Below are 24,394 nucleotides of genomic sequence, written 5' to 3'. Positions count from 1 at the left end.
ACCGGCCACAACCAGGGACAGAGCAGGGTGAAGGGAGTCACTCAGGACTGATGGAGTCTGCTCCGGGCCCGGCTGGTAGTTTACACCTGTCCAAGACTCGGTCCCAGACTCTTTTTACTTGAATTCAATGTCTGCACAGAGGCAGGATACCAGATCACACACAAGTGGCAGTGATGGACAAGGCAAGGTGTGCATTTTTGTAAGTGTGTGTGTGTGGGCGCAAATTTACGATAGAGTGATGGTTGGCCTGTCAAAATACTTGGGAATTGGGTGGCGTAGGTGCAGGGTTCTATACTACTTCCCACCACATGCCAGGTTTATTTATTTGTGTGGTGTGCGTATGAAAAGCAACACGTTGCATACAATGCAATGGAGACTTGGGGTAACTCGTCACGGATGACATTTCTGCAGCCATTGAGAAATTGACCTGGTACATTTTGTAGCCAAAATGGAATCCAACATAGGGTAATTTTCTTTGAACTTTACAAGACCGGTGCGACTATTTTGCTCGAGGCATTGGTAAATCTGCATGCAAACATTTTCTTGATGCAATGTGAAATTGTCTTGGGTACTTTTCTGGGGCAATGTGAATTTGGAATGGTGGTTTTCAGGGGGCAATGAGAAACTAGAATGCCACATTTTAGTAGCCAATATGAATATAATATCAGTCCATTTTCTGGGTTCACAATGTGCAACTGGAATGGTAATCCTCTAGTGGAAATGCACAGCTGATGAAGTAATATCCTGTGTGTTGTATGGAACTATGAACATGGCAGGCAGCAATTTTCTGGAGGCAATGGACAATTTTATTACAATACTCCTGGGGCAGTGTGAAGACAATTTTGTGGCCAATCTGAAACTTTCATGTCGATTGTTTTGGGACACTGTGGAGCTGACATGGCGAAATGTGTCTTGGGCAATGTGTGGCTGTCTTTTCAAGCAGCAAGGTAAAACGGGTAGACCAACATTTTGAGCCAAAATAAATCTGGTCTTCTTATTGCTTTGAGTCAAACGGAAACTGCTTTCTGGGGCAGTGTGACAGTGGCATACCTTTCTGCAAGCAAAGTGAAATTGGCATAGCGATTTCCTGAGAGTGGGGTGAGCGTGGCATAGGTTTCTTCGAAGATCAATGATGTGCCATGGCAATTGCCTATCTGAGGAAAAACTCCATGCCATTTTTTGAACCAATATGACATTTGTCTGGATGCAATATCAAAGCCGGGGCCATGTTCTGGGGAAAAAGCATCAATTGACAATGTGATTTGCTGAGATGGCGCGAAACTAGCATGGTGCAGTTGAAACGAAGAAAACACCTTTCAGGAGACAATAGGAAACTGGTATTATAATTCTCTGGGGACAACGTGAAAGTGTAATAGTGCTTTGTGCAATATAAAAAATGCAATAAACATGTGCATAAACGGTGCTAGCTGGGATGACACATTTAAATCTGCCACAGTACACTTTTAAAGACAATATAAAACTGGCATGCCAATTGCTTTGGGCCAACATTAAACTGACATGGGGCAATTTTCTGGTAATGGGGCAGTGGAATGGCAATTTCCTGGGAGCAATGTGAAACGGACAGTGCACTTCTTTGGGAGCAATGTGAAACGGACAGTGCACTTCTTTGGGAGCAATGTGAAACGGACAGTGCACTTCTTTGGGAGCAATGTGAAACGGACAGTGCACTTCTTTGGGAGCAATGTGAAACGGACAGTGCACTTCTCTGGGAGCAATGTGAAACGGACAGTGCACTTCTCTGGGAGCAATGTGAAACGGACAGTGCACTTCTCTGAGAGCAATGTGAAACGGACAGTGCACTTCTTTGGGAGCAATGTGAAACGGACAGTGCACTTCTTTGGGAGCAATTTGAACATTGGATAGGTATTTTATTAGGCCAGTGATGTGCCGTGAAAGTCTGCCAACTGAAGCAAAACATGCATGGCATTGTTCAAAGCAATATGAATATTGTATTTGCGCCGAGCTGCCTCAGGGTTAGCAGCGCTATTCAAATGTATAAGTAAATAAATAAATATGGCGGCAAAAGCAAACCAGCATGGCAATTTTCTGTTGACAATGACGTCAAATTACAATGTGATTAAATGGGGCAGTGAGAAACTAGATAGTTCCAGTTGAAACTGGGTTAATAATTGTATGAGAGCAGCGTGAAACTGGCATGGTAAATTCTTTGGGCCAAAGTAACACTGGCATTGTGAGTTGGATTGAATGCCAATGTCATTACACTCTGTTTAAGTGGTATGAAATGGCATTGCCGGTTTCGGGAGGCAATCTGACGTGGTCATTTTCTGTGGGCAATTTAGAAACTGTTATGCGAATAGGCTTCCTTGTGGCAATGTAAAACTGGGAAAATACATGTGTACATTGGTTGCCTATTGGAAATACAGGGTGGAAACGGCCAGGTTTGTGAACTACGGTGAACCTAGTCTTTGGGAGTAACCCTGCATGTGAAGGAAGTACCCTTGGAATGGCATTCCAATTCTAATGGCATTTTCTTGCCTGGAAGTAAGTGCTGACTGTAGACAGGACGCACATTGTCTGTCATATCTCCCGACAAAGGATTTAAAACAAATCAAACTGTATCCTGGTACTTTGATTAAAACTGGTGCACATTCTGCTGGCACGCCATTTATGATTGGGACACCACCCATCCGGTGAACAGTGGCACCTCCAGGCGCTGCTGCCCCTGCGATGTGGGCCAGATGTTTGTTTACTGTACGTCCACAGTTTCTTTTGGGCTCACAATTTTACAATCTCCGGGTGTGGTGCACACACAACCTGTGTCAGAGAGAGGCTCTGTAGAGATGTTGGGTTATACAAGGCTCCGCCAACCGTCACTCGCGTCTCGCCTCGCGCCCACAATAGAATCTCGGTCACACGTGATGCGGGACAGCGAGCTGGGTTATACAGGCTCCTATGTCCAGTGGGACCCACACGTCGGGAATGCCTTACATGGCCCCCCTCGGCATAATATGCAGTCCTACAGATCGCATCCACTCTCCTCCACATATTGGGATATAATATGCACCACGAGGCCTCATTACTTTCCAAAGTTTCTTGGGAGGAAATCCGCCAAACTTCCTCGGGACAACGATTGCTTATTTCTCTCATGTGCGAGAAATAGGCCGAATATTTACACTGCACGAGGCTAAAAGTTCACGAGTCACTCCCGCGAGCGGGGCACGTGATCTCCAGATAAACCCATGGCAACCACATGAGAGTAAGCGTGTGCTGGCGTGGCGTGACGTGACGTGACGTTAGGAAAGCACCGGTGTAACCGAGAAGCATAGCGCACACCCTGCCAGGCCAGCGTCTCTCGTTGTTTGATGAAGTGTTTTGCTTAGATTCATTTTACCTCTGAAAATGAATGCAGCTTTCAGGTCGCTAACTTAAATATCTTCAATGAACTTTAGGAGTGAAGAAAAATAGAGTGCAATGGGGCCGCTTTGACTTATTGCCAACAGATCAGGAGTAAGTGCACCTTTGTGAAGCAAGGGTGAGTCAGAGGAACTTCTTTCTGAATGGGCCCTGTCAGGTCGCCCACATCGTTGTGTGGGCGGACCCCGTTTGGGTCATCAGGACATTGACGTTCCGGACGTGACGTCAGGGGAAGGGGGGAGGGACAAGGGGTTTCCGGCAGTTCCGCCGGCTGTTGTTAATAAAGACGGTTGTGCACAGCAGAGGCTCCCGCGTGTTATTCCGGCGTGCGCCGGATCTGCTGCGTAGGCCCGCTTCCGTAAGAAGCGGGGCCCTAACACTGGCGACGAGCAGGCGCGGACCCCGCAGGCACCGTGCCGAGGTCTGCAGCCGAGCAGTTTAGCGCGTCGGCGCGCCTCGGGCACGGGTGCCCACAAGGCAAGGCCCCGCCTCCCGCGTGACAGAGGCCTCACCTTAGCCTGTCACCCTCCGCTGCAACGCGCACACCGTGGGAGCGCGGCCCCGGCTCCCGTGTGACATTTAACGGGTAAGCCTCAACACAGGCGCTCAAGCGCCTCCGAGCACGCATCGTGGGCCCCGGCTCCCGTGTGACATTTTAAAAATAAGCCAAGTCACGGCCGCTCAAGCGCCACAGAGCACTTGCCACGGGTGGCCACGCCCCCGACAACTCTACGCCCACAATTATGAACACAGCGTGAGCGCGGCCCCGGCCCCGTGTGACACGGCAAACACCCGTGCTGAGACGCCAGCAGGACACGTGTGCTTTGAACTAGGGGAGACACCCCACAGCACACAGCAGCGGCACAGGCCAAAGACCGCACTGAGCGGGAACACTGACGTCAGTGCCCAGCAGACCACAGTGCACATAAGTCAGCACCACCATACCCGTACGGCGGCATCATCATGTCGGATGCCGCATCCACCCCGGCGTCCTCATCAGGGGGAGCAGGACAAGCTTCTGGAAGCGCTGACACTGCACAGGACAACAACCCGCAGGTACATCAGGAAGGTGCAGCCCAAGTCATGCATATGCCCAACCCATTTGAGATCAGAGACACTTCCAACCTAGGGCCCAGATGGAACATATGGCTACGAGACTTCAAATTCTACACAGGGGCCATAGGTTTGACAGACGACACGAGGCTGAAAAACACACTGTTCATGGCAGTGGGACCAGCAGTAAGAGACATTGCGGGGGAGTTGCTGGATGTGGACACCGTCACTTATAGCCAACTACACGCCAAACTGTCTGAATACTTTGCACCGCACACAAACGTGGATTATGAGCGCCACATGTTCCACACAACAAGACAGGAAAAAGGGGAGTCCATAGACAATTTTGTGATGCGCCTACGCATCAAACTAAAACATTGCGAATTCCACAGATACTCCAACGAAGAGGCGCTCAGGTCCCAAGTGATTGCCGGATGCCTCTCACAGCCTTTCCGCAAGCAACTGCTACAAAAACAACGCTCACTAGAAGAAATCCTGGCGTTGGCCCGCATGGAAGCAGCGGTAGACTCGCAACTGGACAACCTCGGCAAGGTGTCCATCCATCAACCCAGCGACAACGCGGAGACAATCAACAAGATTTACACCCATTCAAATCAAACCACCAAACACCTCGATGCCACGTGCTTCAAGCGCGGCTACGAATATCCACACTCCGGCACGTGCCCGGCCATAGGGCAGAAGTGCGCCCCGTGCGGGGGTATGGACCATTACAGGGCCATGTGCAAGAACACCCCTACTCACTCAACGCCCAAACACCGATACCAGGAAAGGCGCAGGCCCACACCACAGAGTCCGCCCAGGCCGCCAGCGGACAGTGAACGGCGGCGCAACAGGAGAGACGACGGAGATCGCAGAAGTCGCTACACACGCGAAGACAAAAGGTCATCCGAGGACACAAGAAGATCACACAGGCGGCGTTTCGTAAGGTACGTGGAGACTCGATTCCCAACCAGCACGGACACCCTCTCGTCAGAAGAAGATCAGAGAAAAAAAGGATACGTGTGGGCCCTACAGGACAACACGACGGCCACCCAACACAGCCCCATCCTGACACTACAAGTGAACCACACTCCACTAAAATTCCTCGTGGATACCGGAGCGACGGTTAACATCATCAGCGAAAGCGCATATCAGTCCTTAACCGCCCCACCAAAGATCCGAAAAGCCACAGTAGACATATTCCCCTACGGGTCGACGACACCCCTGCCATGCAAAGGCGTGATCACGGCCACATGCACACACAAAGGACACACGGCGAAGATCCAGCTATACGTTCTAGACACCAAAGCCAACAGCGGCTGCATACTGAGTTTCCGGACAGCAGTTGACATGGGACTGGTACACATTCTATACCAGTTGATGGCCCATAAGTACTTCGCCAAGCCGGACTCAATTGAACAATCATTCCCCAGACTCTTCACAGGTTTGGGCAAACTCCGCAACAGGAAAGTGCACCTCCACATCAACCCTCAGGTCAAACCAGTAGCCCAACACTACCGAGGCATCCCGTTCAACATTCAAAGACAAGTAGAAGAGGAACTGGACAAGCTCATTAAAATGAACGTGATAGAACCCGTTTCAGGACCGACACCATGGGTTTCACCCATCGTCCCCGTCCCAAAAAAATCACCGGAAGGATCCATACGGCTATGCGTCGACATGCGCAGAGCCAACACAGCCATCGAAAGGGAGCGACATCAAGCACCGAGAATCACAGACATGATTCACCTACTCCACGGGGCGAGGATATTCTCCAAATTAGACCTCACAAAAGGCTACCACCAGATCGAAATAGCACCGGAATCCCGCTACATCACCACGTTTGTCACGCATCTCGGCTTATTTCAATACAAAAGGCTCAGCTTTGGCATATCCTCGGCCGCTGAGATCTTTCAGGAGGAGATCCACAAGGTGATCAGGCACGTTCCCAACTGCCTAAACTACTCCGACGACGTCCTGGTATACGGAAAATCACAGGAAGAACACGACCTGGCCCTGCACAGAGTATGCCAGGCACTAGACGACGCAGGGCTCACCCTAAACAAAGCTAAGTGCGAATTCTCCAAAGGGTCGCTGAGGTTCTTCGGGCACATCTTCTCAGATAAAGGCATGAGGCCTGACCCGGAGAAAGTGGAGGCCCTCAACTCTGCCACACCCCCCGTCAACACCACCGACCTCAGATCGTTCCTGGGATTGGCCAGCTATTGCTCCAGATACCTGAAGGACTATGCCACCGTCAGCAATCCCCTCCGACTTCTCACCAGGAAGGACACGCCGTTTACATGGTCAAAGGAATGCCAAGCAGCATTCGAAGCGATACGGAGGGCCATCGCACAGGCGGAGGACATGGCATATTTTGACGCCAACCGTGACACCGAGCTGATAGTGGACGCCAGCCCCGTGGGTCTGGGCGCCATATTGACGCAAAAAGACCACAGGGAGCCACAGTCCACTCACGTGGTGGCATACTCCAGCAGGAGCCTGACGACCACAGAACAGGCATACTCTCAGGCGGAGAAAGAGAGCCTCGCGGTTGTCTGGGCCTGCGAATACTTCCACCTATTCCTTTTCGGCAAGGAGTTCACTATCATCACGGACCACCAGGCTCTACTCACCATCTATGGCAGCCCAAAGGCCAGGATGCCACCGAGAATTGCCAGATGGGGACTCCGGCTGCAGGACTACAAGTTCACCATTCAACACCGGCCAGGAAAAGAGGAAAACCCTGCGGACTATCTCTCCCGACATCCCATGCCCACAACGACGTCCCAACCGTCCATAGCGGACGCGTACATCAACTACATCATCCACCACCTACAACCACTGCCAGTAGGTTGGCTGGAGCTGTCCGTACAATCTGAAGCAGACCCGGCACTGCGAATCGCCCGGCACTGCCTTCAAGTGGACAAGATGGCCCTCATGAGACAGCAGGCCAGGGATGAAGCAGAAACCACGAAAGAAGACGTCAAGTGGCTAGATCAAGTCCGCGACGAATTGACCGTGGTGGAGGATAACGTCATACTAAAAGGCTGCAAGGTCATTGTCCCGAGAACTCTCCGGGAGAGGATAATACACCTAGCCCATGAAGGACACAGGGGCATAGTTGCCACAAAGCGCCTCCTGCGCCAGAAAGTCTGGTTCCCCCAACTCGATCGCCTGGTGGAAAACATAGTGGGAAACTGCCACGTCTGCGCACAAGTGGCACCCCCGCCACACCCGAACCCCCTACAACCCTCACCGCTACCCAACAAAGTGTGGAAAGAGCTGGCAATAGACCTATTCGGACCACTGAACAATGGGACACACGTGGTTGTACTCATGGACGAGCACTCGAGATACCCGGATGCTCAGATAGTAGAGAGCAGCGCCACGACGTGCGTCATTCCAGCTATAGACAGGATGCTCTCTGCCTATGGCATCCCCAAGATCATAAAGTCCGACAACGGCCCCACGTTCATCAGTCAAGACTTTCAACAATTCGCAAAATACATGGGGTTTCAACATCGACGCATAACCCCCCGGTGGCCACAAGCCAACGGCATGGTCGAGAGGTTTATGGCCAACATAAAGAGGACTCTACAAATAGCCCATATACAGAACAAGCCATTCGAACAGGCCCTCAATCAACTCCTACGAGAATACAGACACACTCCCCACAGCACAACGGGTGTATGCCCGGCAGACCTAATGTTCCGAAGACCGATCGCCACGCGACTACCAGAGGACCCGAGACCACAAAGCCCAACACCGCTGGAACAAGAAGCGCAAATAAATGACACCGCAAACAAAGCGAAAACCAAGGAGATCACGGACAGGAAAAGGAGGGCTCGGGAGAACACAATGCAACCAGGAGACGAAGTGTGGCTTAGACAACCCAAGAACAGGAAGGAGGAAGCCACCTTCGCACCCACACCGCTGGTTGTGACACACAAGAAAGGCTCCATGGTCACGGCACAAAGGAGTGATCACTCAACAATAACCCGGAACAGCTCGCACTTCAAACGAGTCAGACTGACGCCAGCAGGCCCCTGGGAATGGGACCGTGACAGCGAAGAGGACAGACCACGCGAAGAAGCGTATCAGGGAGACGGAGAAGAGTCCGAAGGCGAAGTGCCCCGCTCCACACCCGACAGGGAGGAACCGACCCTGTGCAAGACACTCCGACCGCAGAGGAGTCGCATGAAACCAATGCGACTCATCGAGGAGATGGGGTAAGAGAGGGGCCCTCCAACTAACGTGTTAAAAAGGGGGGAGATGTCAGGTGGCCCACATCGTTGTGTGGGCGGACCCCGTTTGGGTCATCAGGACATTGACGTTCCGGACGTGACGTCAGGGGAAGGGGGGAGGGACAAGGGGTTTCCGGCAGTTCCGCCGGCTGTTGTTAATAAAGACGGTTGTGCACAGCAGAGGCTCCCGCGTGTTATTCCGGCGTGCACCGGATCTGCTGCGTGGGCCCGCTTCCGTAAGAAGCGGGGCCCTAACAGGCCCCAATGCCGTTACCTCTCTAACACAAAACACACGCACACGCACAGTCACACACCCGAATCAGATATGGCTCCCTGTGGACTTGTGCCATTTTAGTGCTAATAATTTGAACAGATTACAATCTTGAAGCAAATGGAAGGGCCAAAACCAATTTCTAGACAGGCCTTTGACGTGATCCGTCCACATTTACAACACCACTTTACCTGTACAAGTGCAAAGCAAACATGTTTCAGTTCATGACTAGTTTAAAAGAATAGGAGTAATGATAGCACTTATACTTAACATTGGGTTATACAAAAGGCACATCTGATAGATGGGAATTGTGCCTATTACAGAACTGCAATGTATGACATATAGAAAATATGAGCAATGTAAATTGGGATGGAATTGAGTAATAAAGGACTAAAAGTGACTCATTATTACATGTGCTGATTGCTCGCTTTGTGTCCAGTGGCCGTAGACTTTAAGGGGATAGCATACTCTCTTAAAAAAGGTAAACACACATGTGTACTTTCTAATACACAGTGTGAGAAACACTGTAAATAACAACACATTTCACATGTTACCTCTGCATTTGTGCTCTAAGTAGGACTGCAGTGATATAGAATTCAAGCCCTTAGCATGAAAACCGTTTCATGAACACATAGCTCTTTTGCTAGAATGTCACCTCCAGTCCCCTGTATTCATGCCGCAGTCGCCCATCTGTGAAATCAGGCACAGTGTGGCACAGTATGAACCCCGAGCGTGCAATGCATGCGGTTATTACCTGCCCGGTTCGCTGTAGATTTCCAAAGTGAACATCGGGGATGAAGAGCACCGGCTGCGAGTCTAAGTCGGTCATGGTTTTAAAGAACGTGATGTCGCTTTTCTTCTGTAGCGGGATCGCGGTTGCCGAAATCTTCCCATTGTTTGCTGTCCAAAATGATATAGTGGCATTAAGAAAATGAGTGATTGTGCTACCTGACTTGATAAGCATTGATGAAGCGGCAGAGTTGCCCAATTACCTTCCAGGTTTACTTACAGTTATTACACTGCGTCTGCGCCACTTGACTCTTCCCTCTTTTTCTGTTCTGCTTCCTTTCCTCATCCCGGATTTTCCTTTCTGCCCCCTGACATATAAAAAGAAAGTCCAGCATATCAGTGCCGCTTATACAATGACCTGATTTAAAGAAACAATTGTGAGAAAGAAGCTTGCGAATATAGAAAAAACTGCAGTTTCAATACATAAATACATATTATTGCATAAAAAGGGCATCGTAGATGCCACAACGGTCATTACAGACTTTTATTAAAGGTGACAGTAACCCCCTTTGAACCATGCAAAAACGATGTTTGTGTGATAAACATAGCTAAAGTTATTAATGTAAATTTGATTTGGGCCTTCCATTGATTCCGAAAGATGTGAGAGTTGGTGTGAGGGTGAAGGAAATAATTAACATGGGAACAATGAAGTGGCATATTTTTCATGTAAATTAAGATAAAACATATCTCTGCATAGGAAGGGCGTGCTGACTTCAGATTAGCTTCATCTTATTTGCCTTAAAATGTAGTTATCAAAAATATATTCATGCACATCAAGATTTCAAAATGTAGAGTATTTGCCATGTTGAGAGATTTTGTGAGTTTTAAACAAGCCGAGCCCACAGTCAAATTGGGACGATGAAGCTTTCTCCTCCACCAGCTGTCCTAAACTCACGCCCCCATATCCTTGTCTTATTAGCACAGAGGTGGGAGGTGGGTAGAGAAAACAAACCAATCCCTTTCTTGGGAATCATGAGTAGTTTTTGATGTCATTTGCCCTCTAAGTAAACCAGTTTGCATTAGATCTGGGATTTTTGTCACTTATTCCGCTAGGCAACTTGCTGCTGAAATCTTGCGCAAAACATCCCAGCAGAGAGGCCCTAATCTTGCATTGGAGAAATAGAAGCTGACTGGGAACCCTTGGAGGAGCCATAGGGGACTATTCTGGACTTAACACCCTTGCTGTCCCAGCGGTGACCTGCTGCCCTGATGCTCATCTCAAGGCCTCTCCTCTAAGTAAAATTATCCCCAAAAGCCATAGATTGTGTAGGCCCTGCATTCTTCAAGCATTGTTTTAGGTATTTCCACATAGCAAAATGTCCTGTTTGTCTGTGTAGATCCTTGGCATATTTAATTAAACTAAATCAATGAATTCCCCTATAGAAATCACGGGATGTATTTTGTTGGCATTCCAAACCAACACGCTCTTCCCAGTGTGTTTTGAGCCAGTATAGACATAAAGATTTGCCAAAAGAATTAATCCCAAAACCCTGTTTCCATGTGTGTGTGCAAGGTGCAAAACGAAATTCCCCACGGATCCCATTGTGCTCTGACCAAACCACAAAGCCCTGCCTGTTCTTTTTAGGTGTGGCAAAACGAAATTCCACTTGCCTTTCTTTCTCTCATATTGCATCTGTGATATGAATCCCAAAACGATTTTCCCACTGTGGTCCCACTCTCTGCCACTGGCCTTCAATTCAGAGAGGCCAAGTCTAATTGATGTTTGGAGGGTGGGGGTTGCTGAGAGAAAAGTATCATAACCAAATCAGCAATCACTGTGTGCCTTGAAGTGTTCTTTTTCTGCATTGGTGGGTGATTTAAAAAGAAATAATTGTGACTGCATATCTCAGTGTTATCGCTGTGTTGGTGCCTGCATGAAAGTCATTTTTGTTCTTGTGTTGCCACAGCATTGGTGGCTCATGTTGATCTATTTGTCAAATTTGGTTTAAATAAATTAATAAATATATATTCTTACTACACACCGGCCTGGTTCTTAGTGCATTTTGGTACCGGCTACTTGTTGGGGTTGGGTGTGAGACGGGTTGGAGGTCTTACCAAACAGAACCCGAATCAAAATCATAGTGATTTGTTGTGCGCCACATTCATTGGGGGGAAAGGAACTTCCTGAGTTGAGGGTAACCACAAAATAAACTGTGACAACCAGATGGCAGCACAGTGACATTGGAAGCATGTTAAGTTGGAAACAGCTACTTCAATGTACACGCTTTGTACAAGTGCAGATAGCTTCTGCAGATAAATCGCAGCTTTCAAATGCCTACCTATTGTGAGCTTATTTTGGAAACATATTCGTGGAACACATGACCTATCTTTTGATGGTGAATAATATGAACCTTGATGGCTATTCAGTAGTTGAAAATATTTTAACCTGAAGTAATAGGATGAGATCGTGTGCTCAATATCTCTGTATTTCAAAGTCTGACAAAAACTGAGCACAGAGCTTTCTGTTGCAGGCAGAAGAAATGTTCCTGTCTGGTCTCTGTGCGTCTGTACATTATGTCAAAAGACAGTCAGGCTTTGCTGTGTGCAAATGCAGGCTCTGGATTACCATTAGGAAGATAACGGCTCCAACAGGGGCCCTGATGAACCTCTGAGGGCCTCATATCCGGAAGGACAGGAGTATGGGCTCCTCATTGAGATCTGAGCCTCTCATCGATATTGGCTTGAAGTGCAGCCAATATCCAGATATGCACCTTTCCATAATAATAATAATAATTGAGCATTTATATAGTGCTACGCACCCTCAGGTTTCTGAGCGCTGCTTATTATTACCCACGGTGTGTGGTGCTCATTTATGGGATTCGAACCTGCGTCAGCAGGCGCTACACAGATGTCAAAGGGAGCGCTCTACTCGCTGTACTATCAGACCAGACTTAAGGCATGTATGATTCCCCGGCTGAAGCCAGAGAATGAAAGCCCGCGTTCCATCATTTCTGAGCCTGGATGAAAAAAACAGCTTTAAAAAGCAGCAATTAACAATGCTAAATTAACCATGTGCTTGTTCATAATTTGTCATTATCAGTCGTTAATGCATTAGTTGTACTGATAAATGTAAGACGTGAATGAAACAGAACGTGAAGAACAGAAAATCATGCATTCATTTGTATTGTTTTCTAAGTGTGTAGATCTGCTTTAAAAATATAGTTGTGTTAAAAAGAGAAAGCTACTCTGCTAGGGCTTCAACCGAATTTTTGGATTCATATTTTGTGTTCCCGGCACCTACATTGGTTTACTGACCTCACGCGGATGGAGGGTCGGGGTCAGGAGGACACTTCGAATGGCCACCTCTGCGTGGGAGGCGTAAATATATACAAATGATAAACACGCATTTTGCGGATTTCTTTTTGGGGGCAGGGACATTCTGCCAGGGGTCTGAATAGAGCTACATGCAGGGGCAGGGGATGGGGTGCATTTGCTAACGTCTCATGGACCAGTCTATCACATATGTGTGGAAACACAAGTTAGAAATGTGCCCACGCACTGAGGGGTCTCCTTTAAAGTAAGGGTATGGCTGCTTATTGCCAGCGCTTCCGTATCTACTCAGGGGTGTGGAGCTGTTGCACATCCCTGGAAATTCCAAGTTGCTGCAGCTAAAGTACACAGTAGCTAGGCCCTCCTGTTACTGTGCTGTGCTGACACATATCCCGCGTGTGTGCTGTGTGGTTCCCTCTCCCTCCTCTGCGTGCTTGCCGTACCTTTCTCTCTTGCGTCTTCCGTGCAGGACCTAGGCATAGGAAGCCTGGCGCATCTCCCAGTGCCCCACCCAGATGGTGCTGAAGGGGGGCAATCCGCCACCAGCTTCCATGCAGAGTGTATACTAGAGGGTCTACACTGCTTCTGTGCCAGAAAGCCTTTTTAGTTTCAGCTACTAGGTGGCGCTTACGTGCCACATATAAACCAATACTATTGCATTGAAGTGCAGCTAGGGAGACATGGCATATGGGCAGAGACACAAAGCTTTTAGGCATTGTTTGGTTATTTACCCACACATTGACTGCCCATGACCATGAACATCCCTATTGCCATTCCAACCCACTTCCTGCCGCTCCCCACCCAAAACACATAATCCGTGGATCTCTTTGAGCTAGCTTTTCAGGCCTTGCCATCAAACTTTGTGCTGAGAGTTAATGACTTAATTGGAGCTGTAAACGTGCTACTAGTGCAATAAAAATGTCAATCTGGTCTGCCTTCAGCCACTCCATTTATAAGCACTATGTGTGTCCTTCACCGAAATCCTGTTCAAAACAAGCATTGGCAAAGGCAACTGTTGTGGCTTGCGTGCAAGTTTTAGGCATTTTCCAGGCACCGTTCACACGATTTTACAGCTGTGACCATCGAAGGCCAGTTAATACTACCACAGAAGTGCCTGGCAAATGCCTAGACCAGGCCTGCACAAAAGCCCAAACTGTTGGCATTGCCAATGTTTGTTTCCTGCAAGTCACGAGTGTAACTATGCAGTCACCTCCCAACCCCTTCTGTGAGGCCCTGGAGAACACTCCTTGCCCCCATCACCCACCCTGCAACCCTTCCCTACCCCTGCCCAGCAGATGCAACACAGCAGAACAGCAGGCCCACTTGTGGAATTGCAAATTGAACACTTTACACTCCCTGCTACAGCAGAGCATTTAAATGGGAAGCTATTTATAAGCGATGTTCTTCTGAGTAGCCATTGTTGTGGACAAGACCTTAATGGAACCATGTTGGTGATAAGAATTGCAATAGCTACATTTCTATTCTTAAAGACCATACAAAGCCCCAGCAAGGTACCAAAACGTGCCTTCGTTTAGAACAATTCAAATGTTAGGCCAAAAAAGTCATTTTACATTGCCTCCCATGTTTTCATGTGTGCTTATTTGACACACCAAAAAGCCTTTTTTACGTCAATGTCACACTGTCGCCACAACCTGTATGAACCATTTCTTTGAAAATGTACAAAAAAGAACCAGGTAACCTTGCTACACATTAGCGTTTGTTGTGTGTCTTAGCGTCTTTAAAGTACAGTTACAAACCCAGAGACAATTATTTGGCCCCACACTGCACTGCATTCTGGTATTTAGAAGTTGTGATGTTGGGGTGTGAAGATGGGAACAGAACTCTACAATCATACCCTTACTGCTTTTCCAGAAGGATTCGTTGGAGTGATTTGGTAATGTGTGTGCTTTTCAAGTCATCTCCATAACACACAGTATTGTTGAAAGCCAGACACAATTTTGACCAACTACAGCTCGGGAGTGATGTAGTCACGTGCACGAGTTGCAGACATGTCTCCAATCCCGGTTCACCACTTGCCTATACACCTGCCTATAGTGTGTGATCCTGGTCATATAATTGTATCTGTGGTAAAATTAGATTTCCTAGAAGATAGTCAGTTCTCACTGTCCACTACAAATAAACGAGTCACTCGTGGTAGTGCTCAATGCATAACAACACTGACCATTCATATATCCGACATAACAAAGTATATTTGGCTCTCTTGGCTTACTCCTGCCATCTTTAATGTGCATTTCCATGATCCCCATGAGTGTCAAGCAGTGTTATGGAAATCAGGGGACTCGCACATCTCTTGCCGTCCCAGGGCTCGAAGAGCCTATGGCGAGCCCAGAGTGCCTCACGCATTCCCTTCTCTTTCCCCCACTTCTCGCGTGTAATAAAGAAAGCACGAAACATCGAAGCCAGAAGCGTCGTATTCTGTGATGATCGGTCGGGTTCCTCTGTGGCAGCATGACGCGGACCAGCGGAACCCCCCGAGCTGCAGATCGTTCTGGGTTCTTCTATAGAGAACGCTGAGTCAGGTCTGCGCGAGCTCTTTAACTCGCCAGCTATTGCCAGCTCTAGCTTGACAACAGCAACCTTTGGTAACGCATACTAATAAAACGGGCTGACCTTGGTGTAAACCGTACAGTAAAGTGCACGTTTCTGTCCAAAGCAAAACACACACGCCAGGAGAAGCTTGCCATGGCACGGCCATGGAGCAGTAAGCTTGACCTCACAAGGCGGAGCCAGTGCGCCGCCAGAGCTGGAAACGCAACATCTTGCACCCAAGTTACCACATGATTATACAGCCAGGTGAACAAGGACTGCTCAGCATCAATCACTGCACACTAAGGCACACGACGCAAACTATTCCTTCTGAAGCAATGCTACCTAGTGCACACTGCCAGTCAAAGGCCAGGGGAGAAGTTTCCCTCCTAGTGCACACTGCCAGTCAAAGGCCAGGGGAGAAGTTTCCCTCCTAGTGCACACTGCCAGTCAAAGGCCAGGAGAGAAGTTTCCCTTCTAGTGCACAGCCGGCCAAAAGCCAGGAGAGAAGTTTCCCTCCTAGTGCACACTGCCAGTCAAAGGCCAGGAGAAGTTTCCCTCCTAGTGCACACTGCCAGTTAAAGGCCAGGGGAGAAGTTTCCCTCCTACTGCACACTGCCAGTCAAAGGCCAGGAGAGAAGTTTCCTTCCTAGTGCACACTGCCAGTCAAAGGCCAGGAGAGAAGTTTCCCTCCTAGTGCACACTGCCATTCAAAGGCCAGGAGAGAAGTTTCCCTCCTAATTTGCACAGACGGCCAAAAGCCAGGAGAGAAGTTTCATTCCTAGTGCACACTGCCAGTGAAAGACCAGGAGAGAGGTTTCCCTCCTAGTGCACACTGCTAGTAAAAGGCCAGGAGAGAAGTTTCCTTCCTAGTGCGCACACTGCCAGTCAAAGGCCAGGAGAGACGTTTCCCTCCTAGTGCACACTGCCAGTCAAAGGCCAGGAGAGAAGTTTCCCTCCTAGTGTGAACAGACGGCCAAAAGCCAGGAGAGAAGTTTCCTTCCTAGTGTGCACAACCGGCCAAAAGCCAGGAGAGAAGTTTCATTCCTAGTGCACACTGCCAGTCAAAGGCCAGGAGAGAAGTTTCCCTCCTAGTGCACACTGCCAGTCAAAGGCTAGGAGAGAAGTTTCCCTCCTAGTGCACACTGCCAGTCAAAGGCCAGGAGAGAAGTTTCCCTCCTAGTGCGCACAGCTGGCCAAAAGCCAGGAGAGAAGTTTCCCTCCTAGTGTGCACAGCCGGCCAAAAGCCAGGAGAGGTTTCCCTCCTAGAGCACACAGCCGGCCAAAAGCCAGGACAGAAGTTTCCCCCCTAGTGTGCACAGCCGGCCAAAAGCCAGGAGAGAAGTTTCCCTCCTAGAGCGCACAGCCGGACAAAAGCCAGAAGAGAAGATTCCCTCCTAGTGTGCACACTGCCAGTCAAAAGCCAGGAGAGAAGTTTCCCTCCTAGTGCGCACAGCCGGCCAAAAGCCAGGAGAGATGTTTCCTTCCTAGTGTACACTGCCGGCCAAAATCCAGGAGAGAAGTTTCCTTCCTAGTGTGTACAGGTGGCCAAAATGCAGGAGAGAAGTTTCCTTCCCAGTGCACACTGCCAGTCAAAGGCCAGGAGAGAAGTTTTTCTCCTAGTGTGCACAGACGGCCAAAATACAGGCTAGAAGTTTCCCTCCTAGTGCACACTGCCAGTCAAAACCGGGAGAGAAGTTTCCTTCCTAGTGCGCACAGCCGTCCAAAAACCAGGAGAGAAGTTTCCTTCCTGGTGTGCACAGCCAGCCAAATTCCAGGAGAGAAGTTTCCTTCTTAGTGTGTATAGCCGGCCAAAAGCCTGGAGAGAAGTTTCCCTCCTGGTGTGCACAGTTGGCCAAAATCCAGGAGAGAAGTTTCCTCCTTAGTGTGTACAGGTGGCCAAAATGCAGGAGAGAAGTTTCCTTCCTAGTGCACACTGCCAGTCAAAGGCCAGGAGAGAAGTTTTTCTCCTAGTGTGCACAGACGGCCAAAATACAGGCTAGAAGTTTCCCTCCTAGTGCAAACTGCCAGTCAAAACCGGGAGAGAAGTTTCCTTCCTAGTGCGCACAGCCGTCCAAAAACCAGGAGAGAAGTTTCCTTCCTGGTGTGCACAGCCAGCCAAAATCCAGAAGAGAAGTTTCCTTCTTAGTGTGTATAGCCGGCCAAAAGCCAGGAGATAAGTTTCCCTCCTGGTGTGCACAGTTGGCCAAAATCCAGGAGAGAAGTTTCCTCCCTAGTGTGCACAGGTGGCCAAAATGCAGGAGAGAAGTTTCCTTCCTAGTGCACACTGCCAGTCAAAGGCCAGGAGAGTAGTTTTTCTCCTAGTGTGCACAGACGGCCAAAATACAGGCTAGAAGATTCCTTCCTAGTGCACACTGCCAGTCAAAACCGGGAGAGAAGTTTCCTTCCTAGTGCGCACAGCCGTCCAAAAACCAGGAGAGAAGTTTCCTTCCTGGTGTGCACAGCCAGTCAAACTCCAGGAGAGACGTTTCCTTTCTAGTGTGTATAGCCTGCCAAAAGCCAGGAGAGAAGTTTCCTTCCTAGTGCACACTGCCAGTCAAAGGCCAGGAGAGAAGTTTCCCTCCTAGTGCACACTGCCATTCAAAGGCCAGGAGAGAAGTTTCCCTCCTAATTTGCACAGACGGCCAAAAGCCAGGAGAGAAGTTTCATTCCTAGTGCACACTGCCAGTGAAAGACCAGGAGAGAGGTTTCCCTCCTAGTGCACACTGCTAGTAAAAGGCCAGGAGAGAAGTTTCCTTCCTAGTGCGCACACTGCCAGTCAAAGGCCAGGAGAGACGTTTCCCTCCTAGTGCACACTGCCAGTCAAAGGCCAGGAGAGAAGTTTCCCTCCTAGTGTGAACAGACGGCCAAAAGCCAGGAGAGACGTTTCCTTCCTAGTGTGCACAACCGGCCAAAAGCCAGGAGAGAAGTTTCATTCCTAGTGCACACTGCCAGTCAAAGGCCAGGAGAGAAGTTTCCCTCCTAGTGCACACTGCCAGTCAAAGGCTAGGAGAGAAGTTTCCCTCCTAGTGCACACTGCCAGTCAAAGGCCAGGAGAGAAGTTTCCCTCCTAGTGCGCACAGCTGGCCAAAAGCCAGGAGAGAAGTTTCCCTCCTAGTGTGCACAGCCGGCCAAAAGCCAGGAGAGGTTTCCCTCCTAGAGCACACAGCCGGCCAAAAGCCAGGACAGAAGTTTCCCCCCTTGTGTGCACAGCCGGCCAAAAGCCAGGAGAGAAGTTTCCCTCCTAGAGCGCACAGCCGGCCAAAAGCCAGAAGAGAAGATTCCCTCCTAGTGTGCACACTGCCAGTCAAAAGCCAGGAGAGAAGTTTCCCTCCTAGTGCGCACAGCCGGCCAAAAGCCAGGAGAGATGTTTCCTTCCTAGTGTGCACAGCCGGCCAAAATCCAGGAGAGAAGTTTCCTTCCTAGTGTGTACAGGTGGCCAAAATGCAGGAGAGAAGTTTCCTTCCCAGTGCACACTGCCAGTCAAAGGCCAGGAGAGAAGTTTTTCTCCTAGTGTGCACAGACGGCCAAAATACAGGCTAGAAGTTTCCCTCCTAGTGCACACTGCCAGTCAAAACCGGGAGAGAAGTTTCCTTCCTAGTGCGCACAGCCGTCCAAAAACCAGGAGAGAAGTTTCCTTCCTGGTGTGCACAGCCAGCCAAATTCCAGGAGAGAAGTTTCCTTCTTAGTGTGTATAGCCGGCCAAAAGCCTGGAGAGAAGTTTCCCTCCTGGTGTGCACAGTTGGCCAAAATCCAGGAGAGAAGTTTCCTCCCTAGTGTGTACAGGTGGCCAAAATGCAGGAGAGAAGTTTCCTTCCTAGTGCACACTGCCAGTCAAAGGCCAGGAGAGAAGTTTTTCTCCTAGTGTGCACAGACGGCCAAAATACAGGCTAGAAGTTTCCCTCCTAGTGCACACTGCCAGTCAAAACCGAGAGAGAAGTTTCCTTCCTAGTGCGCACAGCCGTCCAAAAACCAGGAGAGAAGTTTCCTTCCTGGTGTGCACAGCCAGCCAAAATCCAGAAGAGAAGTTTCCTTCTTAGTGTGTATAGCCGGCCAAAAGCCAGGAGATAAGTTTCCCTCCTGGTGTGCACAGTTGGCCAAAATCCAGGAGAAAAGTTTCCTCCCTAGTGTGCACAGGTGGCCAAAATGCAGGAGAGAAGTTTCCTTCCTAGTGCACACTGCCAGTCAAAGGCCAGGAGAGTAGTTTTTCTCCTAGTGTGCACAGACGGCCAAAATACAGGCTAGAAGATTCCTTCCTAGTGCACACTGCCAGTCAAAACCGGGAGAGAAGTTTCCTTCCTAGTGCGCACAGCCGTCCAAAAACCAGGAGAGAAGTTTCCTTCCTGGTGTGCACAGCCAGCCAAACTCCAGGAGAGACGTTTCCTTTCTAGTGTGTATAGCCTGCCAAAAGCCAGGAGAGAAGTTTCCCTCCTGGTGTGCACAGTTGGCCAAAATCCAGGAGAGAAGTGTCCTCCCTAACGCGCACAGCCGGCCAAAGGCCAGGAGAGAAGTTTCTCGTCTAGTGCGCACAGCTGGGCAAAAGCCAGGAGAAATGTTTCCTCCTAGTGTGTGCAGCCGGCCAAAAGACAGGAGAGGAGTTTCATTCCTACTGTGTACAGCTGGCCAAAAGCCAGGAGAGAAGTTTCCCCCCTAGTGTGCACAGGCGGCCAAAATTCAGGAGAGATTTCCTCCCTAGTGCGCACAGCCGGTCAAAGGCCAGGAGAGAAGTTTCTCATCTAGTGCGCACAGCTGGCCAAAAGCCAAGAGAAATGTTTCCTCCTAGTGTGCACAGCCGGCCAACATCCAGGAGAGAAGTTTCCTTCCTAGTGTGCACAGCCGGCCAAAAGCCAGGAGAGAAGTTTCCCTCCTAGTGCGCACAGCCGGCCAAAAGTCAGGAGAGAAGTTTCCTTTCTAGTGTGCACAGCTGGCCAAAATCCAGAGAGAAGTTTTCTTCATAGTGTGTACAGCCGGCCAAAATCCAGGAGAGAAGTTTCCTCCCTAGTCCGCACAGCCGGTCAAAGGCCAGGAGAGAAGTTTCCCTCCTAGTGTGCAAAGCCAGCCAAAAGCCAGGAGAAAAGTTTCCTTCCTAGTGTCCACAGCCGGTCCAAGGCCAGGAGAGAAGTTTCTCGTCTAGTGCGCACAGCAGATTTTCCTATTAGTGTGCATAGCTGGCCAAAAGCCAGGAGAGAAGTTTCCTTCCTACTGTGCACAGCTGTAACGCTCACCTGATTCCCGTAGAGGCGCCGGTCTTGACTGGGCGTATACCGTATCTTCAAAGGTGATGTGTAACACACGGCTGGCTCTTTGGGCTGGACCTCTGTGCACTGTATGTTTCACTCGAAGGGTAAGATGTCTGCAGATAGAAAATATGGGATTAATGAACTGGGTTATTGAATGTCTCTCTCTTCTTCCCTTTCTCTTCTCCTGTAGAACCCCGAAGGTTAACGCTCTCACCTTAGGTAAGTGAACGCCGTGCTCTCCATCTGCCTCGGGGCAGGGTGCTGTAACCAGTTTCTTCACTGGATAAGGGGAGCAGGCCTCTTGACTTCAGAGGACTGCTGTCCGTCGTTTACTGCACGAACGGTAAGTTTCGAGTAATTCTAATGTCTTTAAAGTCTTTAGTAATGATGTCTCTTGTTTTGCAGGGTTCCGGCGATGGTGGATGACGGGCTGAAGTGAGTTGAAGATGGAGCCCGTGTGATGAATAGAAGCGCCTGGAAGCACGTAAGTAAGCGCTTGTTGCCTGCTTCACGATGCGCTCTAACTGTCTTTTATTTTGCAGGTACAAGTTCGGAGCGGCTGCAGGGTGCCGGAATACCCACTGGGTTAGATGTGGAAAGGAGTAATGGCACGTGAGTATTAAAGTTCCCCAATGTCTTTAAACGCACCTTGTTTTGTCTTTCAGATGCGGGATGCAGCGCCGAAGGCCTCCGGAGCGTGCGAAGAGTTGGTAAGCTTTTGTCTTTCAGATGCCGGAATGCAGTGTGAAGACCTCCGGAGCGCACGAAGAGTAGGTAAGCCTTTGTCTTTCAGAATGCAGCACGAGGCGTTGGTGACAGCCGATGGCCCAGGTAAGTGAAGAGCTGTCACTGAAGACCGTAATGCTAACCTGTTCTTTCTTGTCTTTATAGGTGTTGTTGAAGACTGGATTCAGGATGGTAAGCCTTTTTCCTTAGGCCCAGGATCAGATGCAGAAGACACGATGAGCGTTCTGCTGCAGAGGATGCAGAATAATGCAAAGCAAGATTCATCCATCGGGTGTGGTTTAAATAGCCTCCTGTAGTGCTTAGGTGTCTCCTTCCACAGCCACGCCTAGGTAAGAAAAGAGTTCCTGCTTTCCAGAAGAGTTCCAGTGTTCTGAACCTAGGGAGTGGCTCCTGCCCCACCCAACAGGAAAAGTAGTTCCAAACAGAAGAGGATCAGAGGCTCAACTGGCAGGCAAGTAAGCAGCATGGTCTGCTGCAGGTAAGTCCACCCAAGCATTATGAGCCCGGCGCTTCCAGTGCTGGGACTGGGCATATTTATGAGCCTGGTGCCACTGGCGCCAGGACTGGGTCCAAAAGGTCCCAATTGGGACTGGTTGGCACTCGGAACCTGGGTTATGAATCTGCTTCCAAGGGAGTTGGGAAAACCCTGACCTTTTGGAAGCAGAGATCATGACAACAGCTGCCCAAAAGCCAAGAGAGAAGTTTCCCTCCTAGTTCGCACAGCCGGTCAAAAGCCAGGAGAGAAGTTTCCCTCCTAGTGCGCACAGTCGCCCAAAAGCCAGGAGAGAAGTTTCCTTCTTAGTGTGCACAGCCGGCCAAAAGCCAGTAGAAAAGTTTCCTTCCGAGTTCGCACAGCCACCCAAAAGCCAGGAGAGAAGTTTCCTTCTTAGTGTGCACAGCCGGCCAAAAGCCAGGAGAGAAGTTTCCCTCCGAGTTCGCACAGCCACCCAAAAGCCAGGAGAGAAGTTTCTCGTCTAGTGCGCACAGCTGCCCAAAAGCCAAGAGATAAGTTTCCCTCCTATTCGCACAGCCGGTCAAAAGCCAGGAGAGAAGTTTCCCTCCTAGTGCGCACATTCGCCCAAAAGCCAGGAGAGAAGTTTCCGTCTTAATGTGCACAGCCGGCCAAAAGCCAGTAGAAAAGTTTCCTTCCTAGTGTGGACAGCCGGCCAAAAGCCAGGAGAGGAGTTTCCTTCCTACTGTGTACAGCTGGCCAAAAGCCAGGAGAGAAGTTTCCCTCCTAGTGTGCACAGGCAGCCAAAATTCAGGAGAGAAGTTTCCCTCCTAGTTCGCACAGCCACCCAAAAGCCAGGAGAGAAGTTTCTCGTCTAGTGCGCACAGCTGGCCAAAAGCCAGGAGAAATTTTTCCTCCTAGTGTGCGCAGCCGGCCAAAAGCCAGGAGAGGAGTTTCCTTCCTACTGTGTACAGCTGGCCAAAAGCCAGGAGAGAAGTTTCCCTCCTAGTGTGCACAGGCAGCCAAAATTCAGGAGAGAAGTTTCCTCCCTAGTGCGCACAGCCGGTCAAAGGCCAGGAGAGAAGTTTCTCATCTAGTGCGCACAGCTGGCCAAAAGCCAAGAGAAATTTTTCTTCCTAGTGTGCACAGCCAGCCAAAAGCCAGGAGAGAAGTTTCCTTCCTAGTGTGTACAGCCGGCCAAAATCCAGGAGAAAAGTTTCCTTCCTAGTGTGCACAGCAGGCCAACATCAAGGAGAGAATTTTCCTTTCTAGTGTGCACAGCCAGCCAAAAGCCAGGAGACAAGTTTCCCTCCTAGTGCACACTGCCAGTCCAAGGCCAGGAGAGAAGTTTCCCTCCTAGTACACACAGCCGGCCAAAAGTCGGAGATAAGTTTCCTTCCTAGTGTGCACAGCCGGCCAAAATCCAGGAGAGAAGTTTCCTTCATAGTGTGTACAGCCGGCCAAAATCCAGGAGAGAAGTTTCCTCCCTAGTCCGTACAGCCGGTCAAAGGCCAGGAGAGAAGTTTCCCTCCCAGTGTGCAAAGCCAGCCAAAAGCCAGGAGAAAAGTTTCCTTCCTAGTGTCCACAGCCAGCCAAAAGCCAGGAGAAAAGTTTCCTTCCTAGTGTCCACAGCCGGTCAAAGGCCAGGAGAGAAGTTTTTCGTCTAGTGCGCACAGCAGATTTTCCTACTAGTGTGCATAGCCGGCCAAAAGCCAGGAGAGAAGTTTCCTTCCTAGTGTGCACAGCCGGTCAAAAGCCAGGAGGGAAGTTTCCGTCCTACTATGCACAGCTGCCCAAAGACCAAGAGAGAAGTTTCCCTCTGAGTTCGCACAGCCGGTCAAAAGCCAAGAGAGAAGTTTCCCTCCTAGTATGCACAGTCGCCCAAAAGCCAGGAGAGAAGTTTCCTTCTTAGTGTGCACAGCCGGCCAAAAGCCAGGAGAGAAGATTCCCTCATAGTCGCACAGCCACCCAAAAGCCTGGAGAGAAGTTTCCCTTCTAGTGCGCACAGCCAGTCAAAGGCCAGGAGAGAAGTTTCTTTCCTAGTGTGCACAGCTGTTCTAAGGCCAAGATAGAAGATTCCTTCCTAGTGTGCACAGTCGGCCAAAAGCCAAGAGAGAAGTTTCCCTCCTAGTGTGCACAGTCGGCCAAAAGCCAAGAGAGAAGTTTCCCTCCTAGTGTGCACAGTCGGCCAAAAGCCAAGAGAGAAGTTTCCCTCCTAGTGTGCACAGCCGGTCAAAGGCCAGGAGAGAAATATCCCAACAGTGTTACGGCTATCATGGCAGATATGGCGGTTAGTGTGCCTGAGGATTGTTTGCGTGTTGCATGGACAGAGGAAGACGTGAGTTGGTGTTGTCGCTTTATTTAAAATGCTGGCCATTTGTAC

At 49.6% G+C, this 24,394-nt stretch overlaps 1 protein-coding gene across 1 annotated transcript in view; it reads right to left on the bottom strand.

Annotated features, from left to right (window-relative positions):
- Nucleotides 1-24,394, bottom strand: part of GRHL2 (grainyhead like transcription factor 2) — a 567,062-nt gene that overhangs the window by 130,750 nt on the left and 411,918 nt on the right. The window contains exons 10-11 of the mRNA XM_069621448.1: nucleotides 9,977-10,064; nucleotides 9,722-9,867 (exon numbers count right to left, since the gene is read on the bottom strand). Of these exons, the coding sequence (XP_069477549.1) occupies nucleotides 9,722-9,867; nucleotides 9,977-10,064 (234 nt within the window). The remainder of the gene's footprint in view (nucleotides 1-9,721; nucleotides 9,868-9,976; nucleotides 10,065-24,394) is intronic.

This window comes from Ambystoma mexicanum, chromosome 5q (genome assembly GCF_040938575.1).
Source record: "Ambystoma mexicanum isolate Mex_15411 chromosome 5q, UKY_AmexF1_1, whole genome shotgun sequence".
NCBI classification, from domain to species: Eukaryota; Metazoa; Chordata; class Amphibia; order Caudata; family Ambystomatidae; genus Ambystoma; species Ambystoma mexicanum.
Note: the sequence above shows the minus strand (reverse complement) of the source record. Positions and strands in the feature narration are given on the sequence as shown.